We start from the raw sequence: 22,928 nt of genomic DNA, 5'->3' as shown, positions 1-22,928 counted from the left end.
AATCAAACCATTATTCTAAACTAAATTGGATTAGTGTGTTGTTTTGGGGTTTTTTTTTTTTTTCTTTATCCAGCATTCTCTTGAGATTTCCAGCATTTGCTAAAGGAACTGCCCATAACTGCTCTTTAACAGCCATCGTAACTAGAACTTCAGCCTGAAAGATTATTCAGGTGCCCATTCTAGGTTGATTGGCAGCATTATAGATAAGCTTCTTATGGAGCTTGTAATGCTTAGTGATAGTCATCTAAAAATACCCTTGTAGAGAGGAGCAAATGCTGTGATTGGTTCAAGTTGTTTTGATTAGATAAACTCATTTGTGAGGTTAGGTCTTGGAGAAGCTGTGATGCATGAAGGTGTCTTGTAAGATGCCATTTGAGAAATGGTTTTGTTGGTTTGTTTTTGCTACTTTCCCTTTTTATTAACAGGCACATATGGAAAGAAAATCCTTGTTTACAGGGGCTGTGAAACAAGTGTCATGTTGTTTTTGAAACATGTCCTTAATTTTGAAAATCTGTAATCACTGTAGCAGCCAGTTAAGATGCTAGCAGCAGATTTCGCCAGAGAAGGCCGTGACAGATAGCCGAGGAACTAGTGCAATATATTTTGTCATGTATTTTTAATTGTATATTTTAGAAATTAATAAAATGAGAATTATGTTTGTTTCTTAACACAATATCTTTTCCAAATGATAAATTATATAATGTTAAGTTTACTGGCAAGTAGAAAGCAATGAATCGCTGATGTGTATCAGTTTGGAGGTTCATTTTTAAAGTCTTGAAAGTCAGTGGTTGTAAAGAGCCATGCCTGTTTATGTCTCTCAGTATGTTCTATGGCCATCAGTGTGGCAACAACCACCCCCAGCCCAGGAATGCAGGACTATTCATTATGTCTCCTCTTGATATTTGAACTAGAAATGTGTTTGCCCTTGACAGAATCAATGCTCCCAGTTCCTAGCCTTGTATAGAGTAAGATGTTAAATCCCCTGGATTATCAGTTAGCCCTTGGCAGAGAGGTGAGCTCTAAGTTGGTTGTGTGGGAAGTGGAAGATAAAATTTTCACTGTTTTCCATGAGAATGAGGCCAAAATCTTTGTGGGAGGGAGGGGATCAGCGCTGGAGAAAGGAAGGTCCAAGTAGAAGTAACTAATGATGGCAATTGTGTGCTGGGTGTGCTTCTGCCCAGAGCTCTCAAGAAAGATCAGAGTTCTCCATTTGTTGGTGGACATGTGATACAACTAACATAGCCAGGCCTGTCTCCATGTAGGCCCACTGGGGAGTGTCTTCCATCTACTTGTAACCCTTCCTGAGTGTGTCCTTTTCATACCTGCAGTGTCCTATATTATATTAAAACTTCCTGGTAACCCTTGGAAATGCAGTCCTGTGATAGCTGCTTTTAGAGCAGGCACTGCAACCTAGTTATAGAAACATTTTAATGACTTACACGTTCTTTCAGAAAAGCCCTGTTCATGTGGGCAGGCTGAGAAGGTACTGAATAGAATAGATAGCCAAGAAACTACCAAGAGGTAGGCTTGTGGCTCAGAGGCCAGAGGCCCAGGAGCAAATGAGTTCAGCTCACACTGTTGCTTGGAGTTCAGCCCTTCACTGCTGGTGAAAATGAAGAGGCTACAGCTCCTAAAGAGCACTTGGTCTTTACAGTTGAATGTGCTGTAGGTAAAAAGCTGCCAAAACAGAAGTCTGGACTTTGATCCAGAGGAATAAGCCAGCAGTAGACTCAAAGATACTCATTCTTGTCATAAAAATAGTAGGTCCAGCAAAAGGGAATCCTAAATTTCTTCTTTTCTGTTTGTTTTCTCCATCTTGTTTCTTTCCTTAACTTAGGTTTAGTTTTTATGATGTGATCTCCAGGGGAAGAATCGACTCTTTTTTTTTTTTAAGGGTTTATTTCATCTTACAGCTATCATTGAGATCATCTTTAAAAAAAAAGATTTTATTTATTATGTATACAACATTCTGCTTCCATGTATATCTTCATGCCAGGAGAGGGCACCAGATCTCATAACAGATGGTTGTGAGCCACCATGTGGTTGCTGGGAATTGAACTCAGGACCTCTGGAAGAGCAGCCAGTGCTCTTAACCTCTGAGCCATCTCTCCAGCCCCTCGACTCATTTTTTAATTATGAAAAATTCAAGTCATGTTTCAAAGAAATAACTTCTGCAATAAAATATTGTCCTACAAACCAGTACCAAAAAGGAAAGAGAAGATATGAGGAAAAGATTCATTGGAAATTTAAATAAATCTTAAATATATAAATGAGTCATTCAGAGCAAGACATGGTAGCATAGCCCTGTAATCCAAGCTATTTGGAAGGCCAGGGCAGGACGATTGCAAGTTCAAGGCCTTCCAGGGCACCTTAATGTGACTTATCTCAAAATATTTTTTAAGATTATTGTAAATGAAGGTATGGTTCAGTGTCAGAGCACTTGTCTATTGTGAGCAAGGCCCTGGGTTTGATCTTCACCCAGTACTAGCTCTACTCCTGAAATAAAGTAACATTGAAACTATACCAGGCTCTATTCTTCACCAGTGCAACTGGCAAAAATTCAGAAGTTGTCATGTGTTGTTTTGAAACTCATTACAGGCTTGGTATGTTGCTGTCTCAATATGTTGCTGTCAGAAGTGTAAATTGACATAACCCTACAGAGGCCACATTGGCTGTTTATACCAAAATATCAAGTGAATGTAACTGTACACCTAGAATTTTAGGATTTATAATACAGATACATTTTTACTTATAAGACATTTGTGCTAGCTTCCAGTTGGAAAAGAATAGAAATTTGTCAAGAATGGACTGGAAAAGTTAATAGTTTTGTGTTCAGGGAGGAACCTACATTACCATAAAGATGTGAGGTCCTTTGAACCATTATGAAAAATCTAGAGCTAGTCATGGCTGTAATCCCAGCTCTGGCCTCAGACTCTCTGTGTAGCCTGCCACGGTTGTAGTGGACAAGGTGCAGAGTGGTGTGCATAGAACACTCACTGGGCCATGCAGGCTGAGTATGATGAGGTTTGCCTCCCCAAGAAAGCTGCCATGTTAAAGCTCAAGCAACAGCAGGTGCCTGCCCTCTCTCTTCAGTTCTCATCCACTACTAGTTTAACATCTTTATATTGTGTACGCAGCAGAAAGTGTCCTGGTACACAGTCGTCTGGGTGACCATTGTTGTTAAAAATTTTTAAACATCAGCCTGATTTTCACTGTGACCTTGGTATGCTGTTGTATGTCCAGTAAAGGTGACTTGCTTTGAGAACACATAGAGTAAAACTCCCATTTCCTTACTTGTATGTTTCAGGGACAGGCGTTTGCTTCAGCCTGCACAGGTGTGTGACATTTTGAAGGGTGTCATTTTGATAATCTGCTATTTTATGATGCACTATGTTGACTATTCCATGATGTACCACCTGATAAGAGGGCAGTCTGTCATCAAGCTCTATATCATCTACAACATGCTAGAGGTAAGGCCACTTGTTCCCTCCATGCTCAGTCTGGCCCTGTTACCTTCAGAATGGTCAGCACTCAAGACTTCGGGTCTAATAGTATAGAGGAAGTGAGGAGAAGAATGATTGCTGTAGCTTCTGGTGAAGGTACTTCATTCACTTGAGGGTCTTGGGACAGTGAGATTCGGATTTAGTGGGGCTTGAGAGCTAAGATTTTATTGACGTGACACCTGAGCCACTGGTCCTGGAACATACTTGAAGGGAGCAGGGTCTCAAAGACAGGTGTTTCTCCAGTAATAGGAAAGATCCCCACTGCCTGAACAGTTCTGAGAACATATGCTGTCAAATTGCAAATGTACCTATTGGGTTTTTTGTTTGTTTGTTTGTTTGTTTATAACTACTTTAAGGATTCTAACTGTTAAATTATTTGCTTGGTATACAAAATACAAATTTCCTTCAACCTTTTAGTTCAAGTTTCCAAAAGTTTTAATGTTTTTCTTTTGTTTTTTTACAAATGTCTAATTTGACCAAATAGATTCAGATTCCCCTAATGTGTATTGAGTACTCAGCATGAGCCAGGGTAAGTGCATTTGAGAAAGTAATAAGCTTTGCTCTTCTTCAGCATCCCTTCCAGAATCATACAACTCAGGTTTCTAACATTTGATTTTTATCTGATTGCTGGTAAATACTTAAATGAGAAGTTAAGAAACCTCTCAACTATTTCCCTCTGCAGGTAGCCGATCGTCTGTTCTCCTCGTTTGGACAGGATATCTTAGATGCTCTCTACTGGACAGCCACAGAGCCTAAAGAACGGAAAAGAGCACACATCGGAGTCATCCCTCACTTTTTCATGGCTGTTCTCTATGTCTGTATCCTTTTAGACTTAGCGGGACATTCCGCCACCAGTACCAGTGTGATTCTACCCTATTTTATTTGTTTACCTATCCCTGCATGGAATGATATATATATGAAGATTAAAAAGAAATCCCTAATTTCTTTTGTAAAATTGGTTGTAATATTCATTGTAAATTAGTATAAGTCTTTCTGAATTCACAATTCCTTTTTCTTGTGATTGGTTGATTATAGGGAGAAGTTGATGTCTGTCTATAGTTTATATTCATAGCTGTGTAACTCTTAAGCTTAAATGTTTTCTTTAAGTTTGCACTTGCATGATACAGTTTTAGAGATTGTGTTTGTGTGTCTGTGTGTGCATATGTGTCACTTCAAGTTTTTCTTTTGGATAACAAATACTTTCTAACGCGTGTGTGTGCCTGTACATGTGTGAATACTTGTACTTGTGTTTGCACTCACATAGATTTGCATTCACATGCATATCTACGAAACCAGGACTCATTCACAGGATTCTGTCATATCTTTTCCCTACTGTCAGTGACACTTTGAAGAAATTAGTACTTAGGAACAAAGTAGGGCAAAGCTTATTCCCATTTTAGTAGAAAAAAGGTAAATTATCCCATGTGCAGTATGATATAATTCTGCATGGCGTGAAGAACAGTCTGAGACATTTCTTACCATTTCAGTCTCCTTATCACTTGAGCAACCAAAGAAAAGCAATGCCACACTAACTTTTGATTCACTTTTAAAACTTTGATCATCATAATGCAGAATGTATGTCTATTAGTCTCTTCTCTCATTGTTTACATAATTTCTTCCATTTATTTAACACCTTTTTGAGGGCTTTAATTCTTAAGCACTGTGCCAGTTGCCAGGGGTTCAGTTCTAAATAATGGATGTTTAGATTTCCTCTCTGCTTCTGCTTGTTCTACAGGAACATTGTGATGATAAAATATTTGTCAGTCGGATTTGACTTAGAAAGTAGATCATTTCTCCCATTCTGAAAACAGGTTTTTTTCCTTGACTTACTCTTAGTTCTACATGCAATTCTCATAATGGTTCAAGCAACGACTCTCAATGTGGCTTTTAACTCTCATAACAAGTCACTGCTTACCATCATGATGTCCAACAATGTAAGTGCGAAATTGTGCATTCTGTTGTTAGTTTAGGAAGTGCATACACACTAGTACCCTGCACAAAAAGTTCTTTGTTTCCTCTTAGCCTGATAAGCTTTCTGTGGAGGGGGGTGATTTTTGCAACTGTCAAAATGACAAAGACGGTGTTTTTGTTGCTATTTCAGTTTGTTGAAATTAAAGGAAGTGTTTTCAAGAAGTTTGAGAAGAACAATCTCTTTCAGATGTCAAATAGTGGTAAGTAGTTAGATTCTGATTGTAGCTGTAATTAACATTCATTGAAAGTGAATCATTACCTTAAATAATTGTTGAATAATATTTTAATAAAAAGTAGTTGTATTTTAAAACCTTTTAAAAATCGTGTTTTCTAAAACAAATCAGTATATGGTGAGGTATTTTTCACCTAGTAGTGTTAACATCTGGATAAATATTAAACAAAAGAACTTTGACCTCTGTCCTCCTCCAAATAAGTTAATTCAAAACTGTTTGTTTCCATTAACATAAGTACTACATCTTAAAATTTCTAAAATAAAATATAAGAGACTATATCCACAAGTTTTGTATAGGGAAGCATTTTTAGAGACTACACAAAAGTATTGCTAACCATAAGAAGAATATATAAGTTTAATTTCAAACTTTAAAAAATATATGTTGGTTAAAAATGAAAAGGCAGGGACTGGAGAGATGGCTCAGAACTTAAGAGCACTGGCTGCTTTTAGACCTGTGTCTGTAACTCCAGTCCCACGAGATCCAACACCCCTTCTGGTCTCCATGAGTACTGCAAGTCCATGGAACACAGACACATACAGTAAAAATGAAGGAAAAGCATTTTTAAAAAATGAAAAGGCAGATCACTTTAAGAAAAAAAAGTTAAGGTTATAAATATATCTGAAAGAGGACTTTGTCATCCCTGAATATGTACTTCAAATTCTGTCAGTTAATTATGAAAGAGAGATCTGAGTTAGAGTAGCAGAAGACTTGGATTTTGAAAATTAAAGTTTATGAATGTATGGCCAGTACGTTCACACAAAGGTGCCTGGCATTATTAAGGAAAGCATCACTGGGGAAATACAAAGGAAAATCAAATGAGATGTCACTACATGGCCACCAGCATGCTCTTGTAGGCTGACAGTGCCAAACTTGGGAAGATAGGGACTAACTAACTCTCCATGTTTGATGGTGAGTGTGAACTTTGCTACTACTCTAAAAAGCTTTGGGACAGCTTTGTCAGTGTTCACCCGTCCTGTAATTCAGCACTGGGGGTTACTGTGGCAGCTCTACTCAGTGTATCCCCAAATTGGAAACAACCCAGGATCAACAGAAACATAAATAAATGATCATACATACAAACCATGTAATACTACTTAGCAAGTAAAGGGAAACGGAGGCTGAGGAAGTAGCCTGGTTGCTAAAGTAACTTTGCCACCTAAGCCTAAATACCCGAGTCTTATTGTGAGAACACATGTAAAGCTGGGTGTGGTATCACATACCTTTAATCCCTGCCATGGGAGTAGACAGGTGGATCTCTGAGGCTGCTAGCAGCCAACCTGACCTACTCAGGAACCCCAGGCACAGTGAAAGTCCCCATCAAAAAAGAGAAACCACCTCTGGCCTCCACACACATCTATACAAACATCAACACATCCGCACAGCACCAGACAAATAAAAATAAAGGGAAAAATATGTACATCTCAAGCTTTATGTTCAGCAACAAACACCGGCCTCAAAAAGTATGGTTTAATTTCACATTGCTCCAAAAACCAATTCAGTTAGGCGATGTTGATATTTTGTCTCTTCATGTTATTTTTACTTCTCTTTTGGTGTAACTCTTATAATAATTTATTAAATATTATACTTTTGGGTTCCCATTTAAAAAAAAAAAACAGGGCTAGGCATCAGTGGCGCATGCCTTTAATCCTAGCACTTGGAAGGCAGAGGCAGGCAGATCTCTGGTCTACAGAGCAAGTGCCAGGATAGGCTCCAAAGCAACACAGAGAAAGCCTGTCTCAAAAAAAAAAAAGAAAGAAAGAAAGAAAAAAAAAAAGGTTTAATTTCGTTTTTCTGAGGTCTTCGATCAGACAGAATTAACTCATGAAGACAGAAATGAGAGTGGTTACTAGGGATGGGACATGACTGGAGGAAGAGTCAAAGGAACTTTCTTGATGGTAGAACTCCTTTGTTTCTAGTAAAAATGGCACCAGCGATTACCAGCCTATGTACTCAAGATCTGTGCAGTTCACTGTATGGAAAATAATGACAAAAATAATGATATATGAGTAAATAAAGCAAAGACCTTAGAATTGCGGATTTGAAAACTTCAAGGAATAAAAAGAACAAATGGGAGATTAGTAAGCTCTAGACAGTTCTGTGGGGCTGTCCATGATGGATCTGACAGCTCTGAGCCATGGCATCATTAAGGTGAAATTTTGCTTTACTATGAAAAACCTTTTTAAAGATTTGAGGTATGTTTTAGTCAAGCTTACAGTTTAAATAAATAAATTCTTGGCTTCAAGATGTATATAAAATATTAAAATATAAAAAGGTAGAAAGTACCAGAATAAAACTTCTTTTTAATATTCTCTGGTTTCATTTTCATACTTAGGGTGATAGATTTTTGAAATAAAAATTTAATTTTTATCTTGTCAACTTTTCTTAATATTTAAAATTACCATTTTTTATATTATAGATTTTATTTATCCATCAGAAATGGTTGGTTTTTATTCATTTTCTTATATTTTGAATCACCTGTTTTCTGAACTGTTTTCTTCAAGAGTCCCCTGAAGATAGGTTTCCCCTGCCCCATCTGTGCCCTTCAGCTGGCATGGCTGCAGATGTTGTATGTTACAGCTTCTATGAGCAAGAGTCAGATACTGCTCTCGCTCTCACTCTGGTTCCATTATGCTCAGAAGCCTGCTTGGCTTGTTTCAAATGATATGCTCAGTTTCCTTCCAGATAATTGGGTTAAGAACCAAGTTTGTCTTATACAGCCATTCTCAATAGGATGGTTAAAATGAGTACATATGTTTGTTAACTCTGTGAATGAAAAATAGAAAGAATTTAGCGCATATATAGAGACAGATTTGTGAATAACTGTATAAAATCCCAGTTATAGGTTCATTAAGAAAAGCACCACCATGAATTCAGATCCATCTCTATGGAAGCACAGAGAATAGTCCTCCCTTTGGGCTGACTTTGCTAGGAGCTGTGCTAGGACAGACTTTAAGATACATCCCCTCTGAAATCATGTGTGGTGGAGCTAGTCAGACTGTGCACTTGAAAACCCCACATAGGCTTTTGCAGTTTTATTATGCATTTCAAAGGGGGTGTATGTGTATTCTACACCTCAAAACTCATTGTTTATATAGCTTACAAATGGTATTGTGTAAGCATTCATACTTTGGCTTAATGGATAGCACAGAATTTGTGCCCACTGAGCTCAAGGGGCTAAAATGCAGTTCAGACCCACTACGAGTATGACACTTGGTGGTTCTGAAGAGGATGGTAGCAGCTCTGACTGGAAGAATTTTTGAGTTTAGGGAAGGCACAAACAATAAGTAGCTCACCTGAGAGGATTTACAATGGAAGGAAAGTCCAGTCATGTTGTAGAGCAGCAACAACAGGAAATGGAGAAGCGAGGACAGTCCCACAGAGGACACTGAGGTGAAACTGAGATGCAGTGTGCTGACAGGTGGTGCCACAGTCAGGTGGTATGGAAGCTATGCTTTGTGAGTGACAATACCTAACCACAGCTCCCATGCTTTTACACACACACACACACACACACACACACACCTCACTCACTGTCACATATACTTACCTCTTGACTACATGATATCTTGGACTCTTAGGAGAAAGTAACAGCTGAAAAAAAATTATATAAACTGTCTTTGACAGGAATTCATTTCTTTATTTTCATTAAATTCATTCCAGTTAATCAGCTAGTTATTAACTTAGGGCAAACACTACTGTGAAACCTAATTCCACATAAACACAAACACACAAAAGAAATTCTCTGCATGTCACCAAGCTATGCTATTACAATGCCAGTATTCTCTTAAGAAATTACATACACATTCGTTACTATAGATATTTCCTGGAAGCACACAAGTTTTATATTACCCAAAGACTTGTATTTTGTTTTCTGATTCTATTTTTCTTGTCCTATAAAATGAAAACAGTTGGAGCATTTAATGACCCAGTTTGAACATTTTAATTTTTAAAAATTCCCATGCTAGAAATATGTTGCAAAATGAAGTAATGGTCTACACACATGGGTGTATATGCACACACACACACACACACACACACACACACACACACACACACACACACACACACAACACACACAGTCAGCTGTGATTCCTCTGACTGTAGGAAATATTCCAAACAGAAATCACATCTGCATTGAACATGTGAACACTTTTCTTTTCACTGCTCCCTACCTAACATATCATAACAACTGTATACATTGCTCTTAATTTGTATCAAATATGAGGAGTGTAGAGATGACTTAGCGCATATGGCAGAAGGTGATAGGTTATGTACGGATAGAGAGTGCAGTGTTTTATATAAGGGACCTGGGCACTGTGAACTTTGGTATCTAAAAGGGAACCCATGGGTTTCAAAAAACTTTATTTTTTTACGGTTGTTTTAATAGAATTATTTTATTTCCCTATTTAATACATTACAGTTCTTAATGTTCAATTCTCCTTGCTGGTTTTGTTTTTTTTTTTTTTTTTTTTAGATATTAAGGAAAGATTCACAAATTATGTGCTTTTGCTAATAGTGTGCTTAAGAAACATGGAACAGTTTTCTTGGAATCCAGGTAAGTGCCTCTTGAATCAAATATGGTGTCCTGTAAGTTTACTCTTCAGTTCTTATTTGAGGCCTTGGAAGGATGCCTGTGGGTATGTTAATCAGCTATGTAGTACTGAATTGAGGTCTTACTAAGCAGTTAAAGTTAGCAGCTATAGTAAATTATGTCTATGTGGCTCTGAAATAAATGAACCAAATCTTCAAGTCATGGTGACGAAGGAGGAAAGGACTTCAACATATCCACTAGGTATTCTTAGGACCCACTTACGCTAGCCATCTCTCCAGTGTGTGGTTTCCTCATAGGTAGGGGTTCTGCTAGACAATGGCCTACATGTGAAGTGGTGCTAGGACAATGCAAACTACTGAATAAGATTATTCTTTAACTTGGTAAAAACATTACTCTGGTAGTGAAGGTCATTATTAAGAGAATTCTAGTTCTCCCCTATTAATTGAAAATACTGAAGTGTGCCCTATTGGAGGTTCCAGGTTTCTGGGAGTTTGAGGGACAGGTTCCATTGTCTGAATGAAGAGTCTAATTGTCTGCTTCTTCCCTTCTTTGTAGATCACCTCTGGGTGTTGTTTCCTGACGTCTGTATGGTGATCGCATCAGAAATTGCTGTGGATATCGTAAAGCACGCGTTTATCACCAAATTCAATGACATCACTGCAGATGTATGTATTTCTAGCAATTCCTAGTTAATGTTTCCTTGACTCCTTATCATCTTAAAAGTATAACCTTAGGTTTATTGTATTTATGAAAAATAAGTTATTAAAATCGTACTGAGCCTATTTTTAAAATACAATCACCAAAACCTTGACAAATTTGCAAAATATTTCCTATTTAAAAATTGGGTTTGTTTTTTTTTTTGTGAATATAAACATGTAACTAAGTCTGGGGTACAAGCTGTACATTTTACTTGTGAACTCACTTAAGAAAGGTTTCAAGGGATTTGCGTTGTAACCCTTTTCTCTAGTATCTTTAGAAATAGCTCTGTGGCTATAAATCACTACACAGATAAGTGAACGTGGAGAGTGTCATGTCACAGCCTCATTCTTAGTTCCAGACAGAGAATTGGCTCAGCAGCTTCCTTGATTTTCTTGAGTTATATTTCTGACAGCCATATTTGACAACTTATATTATTATTTAGCTCAAAATGAATGCAGGATCAGTTACAAAATTCTGTTTCTGGTTTTCTAAATGCTCAGAATGAATTCACCATTTTCTCTCTCAGCTTCCTCAATACAGGATGCTTCTCTTTTCATAGGGTCATTTTTTCATTACCTGAAATTAAAATTAAAGGTTTGACCCAGGTAGTTCATGCCATTTTTAGAAGGAATACAGTTGTCACCCTCCCTAGTGGCTGCCACAGTGGTTCTTATGAGGTCCAGCCTGTTTTCTCTCTCACTATCAGCATCCTTTTCATGAAGGTATAATTGTTGTAATTAAATACACGGTTATAGTACTTAACTGTGCACTCAAAATTCCAGAGTTATTTTTTTTGATATAACATTTCTTAAAACAGCCACTTCTTCCTAAATTCTAAATCGTGAAATGGCAGGCATTGGCTGTTACTCCTCTCTGAAGCAAATCCTTTCAAAGCCCATGAATGTAGCAGCTCAGCAGAGCTTAAATTGTTGTCCTCAAGCTCTGGGTATCTGCTTGCTCACTAGCATCTGTCCCTGAGTAGTTAAGAAGCATTTTTATCTATAACGTCTAAACCTTTCCACGGTGTGTATGTTCCAGACTACATCTTACTTCTTTTCTCATTTGCCTTCAGGTCTACAGTGAATATAGAGCCAGCCTTGCTTTTGACCTTGTTAGCAGCCGACAGAAAAATGTGAGCATTTCATTAAAGGTGTTGTCTGAAATTAACACCCCAGTGGTTAAATGTACTACGATAAAACTTCACACTTGAACTTGTCTTTTTCTAGACATTAAATATTTATACAACAATAACATTAAATACCATATGTTTCTGAAACATATAACTTCTTATTTGAAATGTGCGATGATGGTTTAGGTTCCTGTATCCTTCTGCTTAGTTATGGGGCAGGTGCTGTGTTCTTTCTCTTCTGTTGATACTGCACCTGTTCAGAGTGTGTGCTGACAAGTGAATGGTGCTTTCTAGATGCTAATTAAACTGAGTGAGTCCTTTTCTCCTTTCTCTGCAGGCATACACAGACTACAGTGACTCCGTAGCACGGAGAATGGGATTTATTCCTCTCCCACTAGCTGTCTTAGTAAGTTCATGTTTTCTGTTTTCATAATGACATGGCTATCATCATAAAACATCAGTATGTATTATCAATAAGTCTGTTTTCATAATGAGATGGCCATCATTATGTATTATCAATAAGTTTGTTTCAACAGGTCTTTGTATTTCAAAATAAGGAAAGTTTGTCTTAAATTCTAATTTCATTGTTCTTTTGGATTTTGAGCTATTCAGCAGAATAGTGACATCACAGAACTGCTTATCCAAATAGCTTTCCTAACAGTGAGGCTATTCTTTTGCTTATCTATTGGGTAAAGAATTTTCTTCTCTAATGGATATACATGGAGGTGAAACATGGAGGTGACAGCATAACTCATCCTGTTTCTAGAAGACACTGTGATGTGATGTGATGTGATGTGATGTGATGTGATGTGATGTGATGTGATGGATGCCATCAATCCAGTGCTGGGAATTCATGCTAAGGAAATAAATGCAGAATGCACAGTGTGAGTGGTGAGCAGGTCTGAGCATCACAGTGTGGTTACACCTTCTGTACAACTGGATCCTGCATCAAAACATGTAGAGCTGTCTTCTTATCAAAGAACCAAAAGCAGATATGTGCTGCAGATCAACTAGCAAATTTATAAGAAAGCTGAAAGTCGGAGTAGCTATGTTTAGATTTTACCCAATGTTTTTAGGTGGTGGGTGATGATAGGTTTAATGTTAAATTTCAACAACTTAACAGATAACCGTATCCTAAACATTGTTGTGGTTCTAATTGCTTATAATATAGTAATACAAATTTCTTTTGCTTTAGAAAAGAAACTCCTAAAATTTTAGAGAAGCTCAGATTTTGAAGAGTTTTTAATAAAAGTTAAAGAAATTGAAAAAAAAATAGCATGTCAAATTTTTCTATTTGTATTTCTTGCTATTAGAAACATGATACATTCAGTCATGAGGGTAAATCTAAATTGTGCAACTTTTTTATAAAAGGATTAGTTAAATGGGAGTAGCCCTTCCTCTGCTAGAGGCTGTGGCACAGGTAAGGTCTCCATGGTGGTTTTCTCACAATGAAACTTGATTGAACATATGACAGTCCATTCCCTTTCTCATTTCTGCTGTTCTTTTTATTTGTAGCATTTTAATTATATTTAAGGCATCACAATGGAATCTTGACATTACTGGGTGAGGCCAGTTATCTCTGCTTCATTTCCATGTAACTGCTCTCAGGACCTGCACCTGTAATGTGTAAATGTTTCCTCTAAGCTGCGTCCACCAGACTGATTCCACAGGCTTCCGGGGATAATACATCTATGTCTATATTTCTGTTACATAAGACACTAGGTGGTAGCTATATATTAGCTAACCAAAGAGACTGAGCTTTGTGGCTTTTATGTAATTAATAGTGTGCTTAGTTTCATAAACAATGTAAGTCTTCCTTTGCTCTATGTTCCCTGGAAGTTATTGGGGTTCTTAAGGAATTTGAACAACACACAGGAAAAAACAGGCATGAGAAAAATGCCCACTTGGTATTATCTCTAGCAAAAACTAGATGAGCTTCCTCAGACAGACCTTGTGCTTTTGAGTTTCCTGCACCTCTGTAGGGTATTAAATAAAAAGCACCATCAGTGATGTAGGCCACTGCCTGAGATTTCAGAGAGTCTGTGGCAGGTGTGCCACATTCTGGGTTTGCCTGTGCAAACACAAGCCACCACAGATGCCGTAGGAGGCAGATTATCAATGAACTGGAAAGTCTAGACCCAGCCTCTTGGATTTAGATGCAAGCATGTTAAAATAAGGAAGAAAAATATTTTTAAAGTATTAACTAATAATTCTGTGGTTGTGTTTTGTCTGTGTGTTTTTGTGTTTTGGTTTGTTTTTTGGATAGCTCATCAGAGTTGTAACAAGCTCAATTAAAGTGCAAGGAATCCTGTCCTATGCCTGTGTCATACTCTTCTATTTTGGGTAAGATTGACTATTCTTGAATATGTTTTGACTTTACAGTAAAGTATGTATAACTGCAAGATGTAGTAGAAGCTAATGGCATCCAAAAAAAAATTTCTTATTCTATGTACTTAAGTTTGAATTTTTAACCAAAGTTTATAGTGAGGTCTTTTTGTTCAAGATTTATATTCCACCCTTACTTTATTTTGGGGGGGGGAGTCTTTCATTGCATATGTTTTCCATATTTAGAAATACCTTTGATTCTACTGTGTGCTTGCCAAGCTTAATACTCAGCACACTGGGCTTGTGTCACATCAACCTAATAATACCAACTGAACCTTCTACAGATTTGTTGATCCCAACTAGCTTACATTTCTGTTTGGGAAACACAGGCAGGAAGTAAACAGCTTAGTTTATAATAATAATCATAAATGGTAATAAGAAAATGGTGGTGTCTAATGTTATTTTGCCACTGCATGATATTTTTTCAAGAAGTGAACTTAACATAAATAGCTTGCCTGAGTTCTGATGACTTCACTCAAAGGGAAATCTGGGAAACCCATAGCTAAGCTGGCTTGTGTGTGGTGCACGGGCATGAGTGTTGGAGAATGCCAGTCTGTGGGAGAGTACAGGCCTGAGCGCCTCCAGAGGAAAAGGAGTGATGTCAGCTCTGACTTCCCACAGAGTCTGCTTTCCAAAGACACCAGCGATGTTCCAGCTTCATGGCTGAGTGCTTAGTGGTCCCATGTAATGCCTGGCATGTGACAGGTACCCGAGACTATCCAAACAGCTCAGATGTGGTCACTCCTGTGGGCTGCACTTGAGATCCCTTACTCACTGCAAGTCATGAATGCTTCCCAGTGCCTGTCTTAGCCCTCCTCCTGCAGAGCTGTGTCTGGGTGAGTGACTAATTGCAGTGACCATACCAGGATGTAACTCTGATTGAGTGCTATGACTACAGGTGTGTATCTGTGGTTATGCTCTTCTGGACATGGAACTCACATGCTAAGTACATGCTCTGCTAACTGAACCCACACTTATTTTGTTGTTTTTGAGACAGGATCTCACTTAGGCCATGTTGCCTCCTAAGTTCTGGGATTACTGGCAACGTGACACTATACCCAGCTCTCTTAAGTTGTTTGATATTACGTTTTTTACATTAAATTATACAATATTAGAGATCTTACTGCATACTTCCTTTTCCAGGTAAGAGTTAAAACTCCCATCCCAGAAAATTGCTTTTTATTTTCATGTTCTGAACTCTACCATCTTTTTCTGCATTTCCCCTGAGCTGTTTCTTCCTTTGACTGTAATCACAGTGGCCTTTTCTCTTACTAATATGCCAAACGTGTTCCAACTACACACTGAAGGCAATGTTAAAACTTTGAACTACGTGCTGTTTTGAGGATTAATATTTAAGGAGATGTCTCTGTAGTTAGACTGCATAACAATAGATACTAAAATATTTCTTAAAAATAGAAAAAAAATCATGATGCTCCTTCCATAGTTCAGGTTCCCACACCCTGCCTTTGGTGTTCTCAGCATAGTTAGCTGTTCCTGCTCCCACCCATCTTTGTTTAAAGCTAATTGCTCTCATAGTTTGACCATGAATCAGGAAAGTGAAACTTAAATATAGCATACCTGAAACCCTGTCACATGCCAGGCATTACATGGGACCAGGAAGGTACCTAAAGTACTGAGCCATGAAACTGGAACATCACCAATATCTTTGGAAAGCAGACTGTGGGAAGTCAGGGCTGACATCACTCCTTTTCCTCTGGAGGCACTCAGGCTTATACTCGACCACAGACTGGCATTCTCCAACACTCATGCTCGTGCACCCCAAACAAGCCAGCTTAGCTATGGGTTTCCCAGATTTTCCTTTGAGTGAAGTCATCAGAACTCAGTTTGGATGTGTACTTGTCAGCTGTGGAGAGACACTGTGGCCACCACTCCCCTTCTCCATCCATTCAGCAGGTTACCAGGTTCTGTGCTGTTCTGAGGATCAGCTAAAAAGAAGATAGATTAAGTTCTGTCCTTCAGTGTCACTGAAATTGTGTTGTGCAAACAGACTGACAGGAGACAAATTCTGAAGAGACTGTTGTAGTAAGCAGGGTGAAAAAAAACTGTGGAGGGGGAAAGAGATGGAGAGTAATGCGAGGACTGCTTAGGTTTTGAGCACAGCAGAAAGAAAACATGGTTGACCCAGGGAATACAGGGTGCAAGCCTAGTAGGTAAGAAAGTCCCTGACAGGGGGAGATAGCTCCAGATTCTCACAAGAGGGATTTTTGTAAGAGCCATTCAACTGTGTGGAGGATGGGGTGGAGTGTAACAAGAACAATGACTCAGGAAGCAGTGGCACCACCAGGAAAAGGTGACCAAGGCTGAGATGGAAGTGCCAGCAGCTGAAGGCTAGCACTTGTCAGCCGGATGCACATTGCTTGTTCATGAAATAGAAGAGAATAGGAACGGCTTCAAGTGTGGTTATAGAACCTGGGATTAAGCAGTGAAGGAAATAGTATTGTCGTTACTGTGATAGAAGCTTGTGGCAGAAGCAGCATTCAGGGGTGGAGAGATGAGGGCCTGCCTGACAAAAGGGCACCTGGAATCTAGAATTGGGGATTGGTTTGGTATGTTTGGAATTCTCTTAGACAGAACCATGGAAGCAAGGGAGGAGTAAAGGTATGGTTTGGGGACCCCTGCAGCTGGCAGTGAATTTGTACCTGTGGGGCTGTGGGACTGTCAGACTGTCTGTGCTGTGTTCTGAGACCCTGAGTGAAAGGCCTGAGGACAAGGCAGGAATCCTCATCTGTTTCATCTTTGACTCCTGTACATGTTAACTCTCTAATGATTCTCAATGGCTTATAATTCCATGTTATTGATAGTGTTTCATCTTAGGCACAAAACCAGTAACCTAGAGTTCAATCACAGCCCACAGTATGTGAGAAGATGTCAATGGGATACTGTACTCTCGAAATCATTTTGCCAGAATTATAGCAGATGTTCTAAAATATTAGATAGTTTTTGGCCAAAAACACCCATGTCTGTAATTATAGGTATTAGCAATTTATTTTAATAAAGTACAGGTTTAAGATAACTTTTCTTAATTATAAACTTGTTAATAGAAGCCAAATGTTAGAAATAATTCAGATATCCTGAAATGGGAGCTGTTTCAAATGTGTTTTCTTATGAAGCCCCTACCACAAATATTCTTTCACGTAGACACATTAACTGATATAGAAGAATATTTGTAAAATATTGTGTAATGTGTGGTGTGTGTGTGTGTGTGTGTGTGTGTGTGTGTGTGTGTGTGTGTTGTAACTAACAACAGCAGAGTAATAAAGGAACAGGTTTGCTTAACATTTCTTTGTGTTGAGCATGGCTCCAAGCCTCTCCCAGTCCTGTCCTTTCTGATAAGCTGTGGAGGATTTTGCCCAGGTCCATAAAGGACTCTACTCACATACTGACCCCAAATCCTGCCTCTTGCTCCCACTTTGCCTCCACCACAACCTTGTAAATGGAGCCCATTTCTGCACAATGAAAAAGTACAGATGATGTACCCAGAACAAATGGTTGATAATATACTGGGTGCCACATAGGGAAATAGAAATTGTCTTTTATTTCTTGCTTATCTGCATTTACCTGTTTTATGGTAGAAGAATACATGTTGGATTATCTATACTAGGAAAAACTGCTGTCTGATAGAATTTGTCATGAATTAGAATGTATCAGAAGTCTTCCTTTGTGATAAAGGACCTTGGGAAACTCAAGCTTTGTGCAAGGAATTCACATTCCACCAGCCCAGGTCCTCTGACTCCTGGACCTATCCCCTCACCCTGTTCTGCATCTCAGAAGCAGGCTAGGAGGTCAGCTCACACTGATTTAGATGAATTCCCACAAATTTGTTCTCTGTCTAAGGTTGATCTCCCTGAAAATACTTAACAGCATTGTGCTGTTGGGGAAGTCATGTCAATATGTGAAGGAAGCCAAGATGGAAGAGAAGCTGTTTAATCCTCCCCCAGCCAGCACTCCCGGCAAACCCTCCAGTAAATCCCAGAGCAAGTGCAAGCCCTCTCAAGGTATGTTGGCTTCAGAGTGCATCATCTGAATTCTTCCTAGTAAATGACTGCTCAGCCAAAGTTAAGTGATGCTTAGAGATGTGCTTCATTCTGCTTCACTGTTGGGTCTCTTCATAGTACTATTCTAGGATAGATACACCTGGCCCAGGGCTGTTTTACATTTGCTAATCCCTTTTTCTGTTGGTGACTATTGAGCACCTATTATATGTCAAGACCAGGGGATGTGGTAGGGGAGGAAAATGCTGTGTGTGTGCTCTGGTGAATTGCATCTGGACTGTTGGGAGGAGGGGAAGGACACCAAGTAGAGCATGTATCAGGCAGGCCACAGTGAGTTCAGTGTTCAGTCAGGAACAAGAAGTGCTGCAGACACACACCCAGTGAAAGACTTTGGTGTTGGAAAGGATTACAAGAGCCAGATGGCTGCTGTGGTAGATGGAGCTGACTTGGTCTGAGGCCTAGGAGGACTGTACGTCTCATACTTCAGAGCCCTGTCACTTTTTTGTTGTTGTTTTGTCTTGTTTTTCGAGACAGGGTTTCTCTGTGTAGTTTTGGAGCCTATCCTGGCACTCGCTCTGGAGACCAGGCTGGCCTCGAACTCACAGAGATCCTCCTGCCTCTACCTCCCGAGTGCTGGGATTAAAGGCGTACACCACCAACGCCCAGCCCGCCCTGTCACTCTTGCAAAGTCCTTGGCTTAGACTTGAAAGGGAGAGGCCAATGCATTCAGATAGCACCCAGCTATGCTGGAGCATGTAAAGTTTATTCCAGACAGAGTAAAGGAGACACAGCTGGTCCAGGGTCTGATTCGAGGTCATGCTCATGTGTCTATCCTCAAAAGCTAAACTAGAAGCTCCAGTTTTAGGTGGTACATCACTGTAAGAACATGTGAGTGCTGTTAGTGATGCAAAGATCGAAAGTGCATCAGCATTGATTTTCTTACTTAAGTTAAGAAATTAGTAATGTCCATCTTACTTTCAAGAAGGGCCAGTCTAATGGAGGCTGGCCATCAGATGAGGGGTCATGTAATGTCTCATGAAGTACATGGAAGAGGAGTGAAGGGTGCCCTCGAGGTCAGGAGACTACAAACCAGAGATGATTCAGGGGGATTGAAGTCAACACTGAAGACAGTGTTAGCGCTTCGACCTTCTCAGAGGTCTGCTTAGCCCTTCTTTCAGAGTCCTGAGTGAAGAGCAAGTGCTGCTTTCCACTCAAGCAGTAGTCCTGTTGGTTTGTGGTCATGTAAGAGGGAAGTGTAAAAACAGATGCTTTCCAGAATCAGGTGGTAGTGTTACCTATGGGGATGGGTAAAATTTTGAATGAACACAGTTTGGGTAGCCTCTGAATTTTATTATAAATTACAGCCTACACAATATGCTTTTAGTTTTCATTTGTTTTAACGTATACTTTTCATCACTCCTGAAAACATGGTGTTTGATAAGTGGTTACTGTGACCGAATGGAAGTCATTTCCTAATCCAGTGGATCTGCTTTCCCACAGGTCTTTCCACAGAAGAAAACCTGTCCACTTCCATCACCAGCCAGCCTGTTCATCAGAAAGAAAACGTCATACCCTTACTTGTGACCAGCAATTCTGATCAGTTTCTGACAACCCCAGATGGCGATGAGAAGGACATAACACAGGAAAACTCTGAATTAAAACACAGATCCTCAAAGAAAGATTTGTTAGAGATAGACAGGTTCACAATCTGTGGGAACCGGATTGACTGAGTTTGTGGCTGATGAGGTGAAGATGCCAGGCTCCCAGACCACAAATGCTGGTCTGCCAGGACACACTTGCTAAAAATGGCACTTAAATATTTATTTAAAAACTTAAATTATTAATGGCAAGCAAATCTTAGTATCTTTCTTCCAGTAATGTGGCCTGGCAGAAAGGCAGATCTCGGGACAGCGCCGGCCTCTGGCCTTAACTCTGGGATGCTGATGGGTGATGAACATTTCCTCCTGCTTGGCCAACAGCAGTGGCACTTCCAGCACCCAGCCAGAGCACTGCAAGAGCTCCTTTGCTTTGTCAGCCTGGGCTTCCAGAACGTTGGATTTTCCTCAAGGCCTCTTCAGTATAAGGACATACCTGGGAAACTGTGAAGCTTTTCCATAATTGATTACCTTTCCAGTCTCATACAGTTTTCACAAACTCTTTCCAAACTTGACTCCATCTGCCAAAGCATTAACAAAATTATTAAATATAAGTCCAGATAAATGTTCTTACCACCAGAATCATCCTTGGCAATACATCTGAACTAAGCAAAATCAAAAGCTACTTACATACATGATGAATAACAGCATCTTATAGGAAACCAAGAGCTCTTGGCCCATTCGTTTACTTCATGAAGGTCATGTGTCATAGAAATGCTTCCTACCATTTCAGTTACTCTCAACAGTGTGAGCTATGTGGTACTTAATGGCAGTGACACCGTAAAAGTCAGTGTGTAGTGAAAGCACAGAGCAATGTCAACTTTAACCTGGTTTCATTTTAAAGCTACATCAATTATTACAGGTCAAAAGATTTGGTGTTGAACTGGCTGAAAAGCTATTGATAGAAAAAAATCAAAGCAGTTTCTATTGACAAGCTAGTTTGTTGGTTTTGTTTGTTCTGAGTAACAGTTTTAAAGTATTCACAGCAAGTTGAGCAGCATCACCTTGCCAGGCTTGTAGAAGTCATGTGTCCTTCCATGGCTCTGTGTTCTATGTGGGAAAGGGACAGTGGGTGCCTTTGCTGGGAGAGTCCCTCACATTAGTTAAAGGGGGTGTTTAGGGTACAAGAGGGTACTACAGTGTGGACACTGGGAATAGCAGCCAAAAGGTGCTTTGGGGTTTTTGTTTGCGATAAAGATGCTGTTCCTGCTTCATTACTAGTTAGCGGCATCCAAGGACAAGTTCTCACCACCCTATTTTTATCTTGCAAACCTTTTCTGCACTTCTCTTAAAAAGAAAATTGACTGTTTCTGATTTCTGAACTGTCCAGAAGATGGTACTCTTAACAGCATTTCCTTTGCTGTCTCCCTTGTGAAACTCAACTCTCATGCAAAGGTTTTGGGCACAGATGGCAAGTTTTAGATGGTTTGCCTGGATAAATATGAAACTAGTCTTGATGCTTTGGCTTAGGCATTTGAAATACAGGAGGGTTTCTAATGATTTGCACTAACAGAATCTAAAGATAGCTATTGGAGATGTTATACATGCCTTGTAAAAACCAGGACACAGTTTTTAAGTTTAAAATTAACATTTTATTTCTTTTGCGTATGTTTGTTTCAGTGGGGCCCCACTTTTAAACTATATTTTTTACCAACAAGAAAGTGTCCATTGCAACTAGGAACAGTGTGGAGAAAGCCTTGCCAAACACAGCCCTAATCAGAACAAGAACATGGCCTAGATGTCTCTTTCAGTTCTGCTTGAATTTCCTGTTTCTGTGTTGTTTTCTGAAGAATGCATTTCTTCTACAGATGCTGTTGGGAGTGTGAATGATACTCACTTCTGTCATAATGGCATTCAATACTAATTTTATAAGTGCATCTTGTGTGAAACTCAATAAATTCAATTTTGTAATCTTTTTTAAAAACGTCACTGAATTTCTTTTAGTAACGATTACTATTATAGTTGATGGAATGGTTGTCTCACTGTGCAGAACTTATTTCTAGTTTACCAATACTGGGGCTGTGTTAATTATATTTAGTTACTCTTGCCCTAAACAAAATTATTTTTAAAAAGTTGCATTTTTGTTTTTGAAAGAATAGCTTGCATGTTGGTCATAGACCATTTAGTATCTCTTGCTACATGAAGATGTTTGCATTTAACAGGGATCTTGACATCACAGTGTGTTATGTACTTGTCTTATTTGGGAATCACATTCAAGATTGTGCTTTGGTTTTTAAATAGTCTAGTTAAGATGTAACATATGCCAGACCTATTTTAGCTTTTCCTATAGATCAAAATATCAAATGCTATTGATGAATTTACCCTGGCTCCCTGTGAACTTGTGCCAGCCCTTGAAAGAGCCATGCTGGAATTGGCTACTCAGCATCTGCCCTGCCACATCTGTTAGTTCAACAGAGATTAAGTTCACAATTGCTTTAAATTACAATATTTTTATGTCTCATCTCTGGTTTTTTCCACAGATTTGTTAGTTATCTCCTATGTCAGGAACTGACTTGAGCAAGGGATAGCATGGAACATCAAGTTCCCTGCTTGCTGGGCACAACTAACAGCAGAATGTCTGCTGGCCACAGTCAGTGCCCTGATGTCAGGCTTATGACAGGACAAGGATAGCACAGTTCACATGGTGGCATCAAGCTGATCTTTCCCTGTTCTGTCTGATTAAGGTCATCCAGTGGCAGTTTTCCAGAACTTCTTTAAAAAGGTTTTTTTTCTTGCCAGAATCTGGCCTTCCTGCATGTTGTGTAGAGGACTGCAGCCAAGCTTCACA

At 39.1% G+C, this 22,928-nt stretch overlaps 1 protein-coding gene across 2 annotated transcripts in view; it reads left to right on the top strand.

Moving 5' to 3' along the window:
- Tapt1 (transmembrane anterior posterior transformation 1) overlaps positions 1-22,069 on the top strand; it is a 50,948-nt gene extending 28,879 nt beyond the window's left edge. For both annotated transcript variants that reach the window (XM_027386997.2, XM_027386996.2), the window contains 11 exons: positions 3,308-3,470; positions 4,186-4,321; positions 5,340-5,437; positions 5,605-5,674; positions 10,182-10,262; positions 10,815-10,924; positions 12,031-12,090; positions 12,425-12,493; positions 14,354-14,430; positions 18,328-18,488; positions 19,986-22,069. In XM_027386997.2, the coding sequence (XP_027242798.1) occupies positions 3,308-3,470; positions 4,186-4,321; positions 5,340-5,437; positions 5,605-5,674; positions 10,182-10,262; positions 10,815-10,924; positions 12,031-12,090; positions 12,425-12,493; positions 14,354-14,430; positions 18,328-18,488; positions 19,986-20,215 (1,255 nt within the window). In that variant the 3' untranslated portion in view covers positions 20,216-22,069. The remainder of the gene's footprint in view (positions 1-3,307; positions 3,471-4,185; positions 4,322-5,339; positions 5,438-5,604; positions 5,675-10,181; positions 10,263-10,814; positions 10,925-12,030; positions 12,091-12,424; positions 12,494-14,353; positions 14,431-18,327; positions 18,489-19,985) is intronic.
- The last annotated feature ends 859 nt before the right edge of the window (positions 22,070-22,928 follow it).

The sequence above is a fragment of the Cricetulus griseus genome (assembly GCF_003668045.3).
Source record: "Cricetulus griseus strain 17A/GY chromosome 1 unlocalized genomic scaffold, alternate assembly CriGri-PICRH-1.0 chr1_1, whole genome shotgun sequence".
NCBI lineage: Eukaryota > Metazoa > Chordata > Mammalia > Rodentia > Cricetidae > Cricetulus > Cricetulus griseus.
The sequence above is the reverse complement of the archived record's forward strand: the minus strand, read 5'-3'. Positions and strand labels throughout refer to the sequence as shown.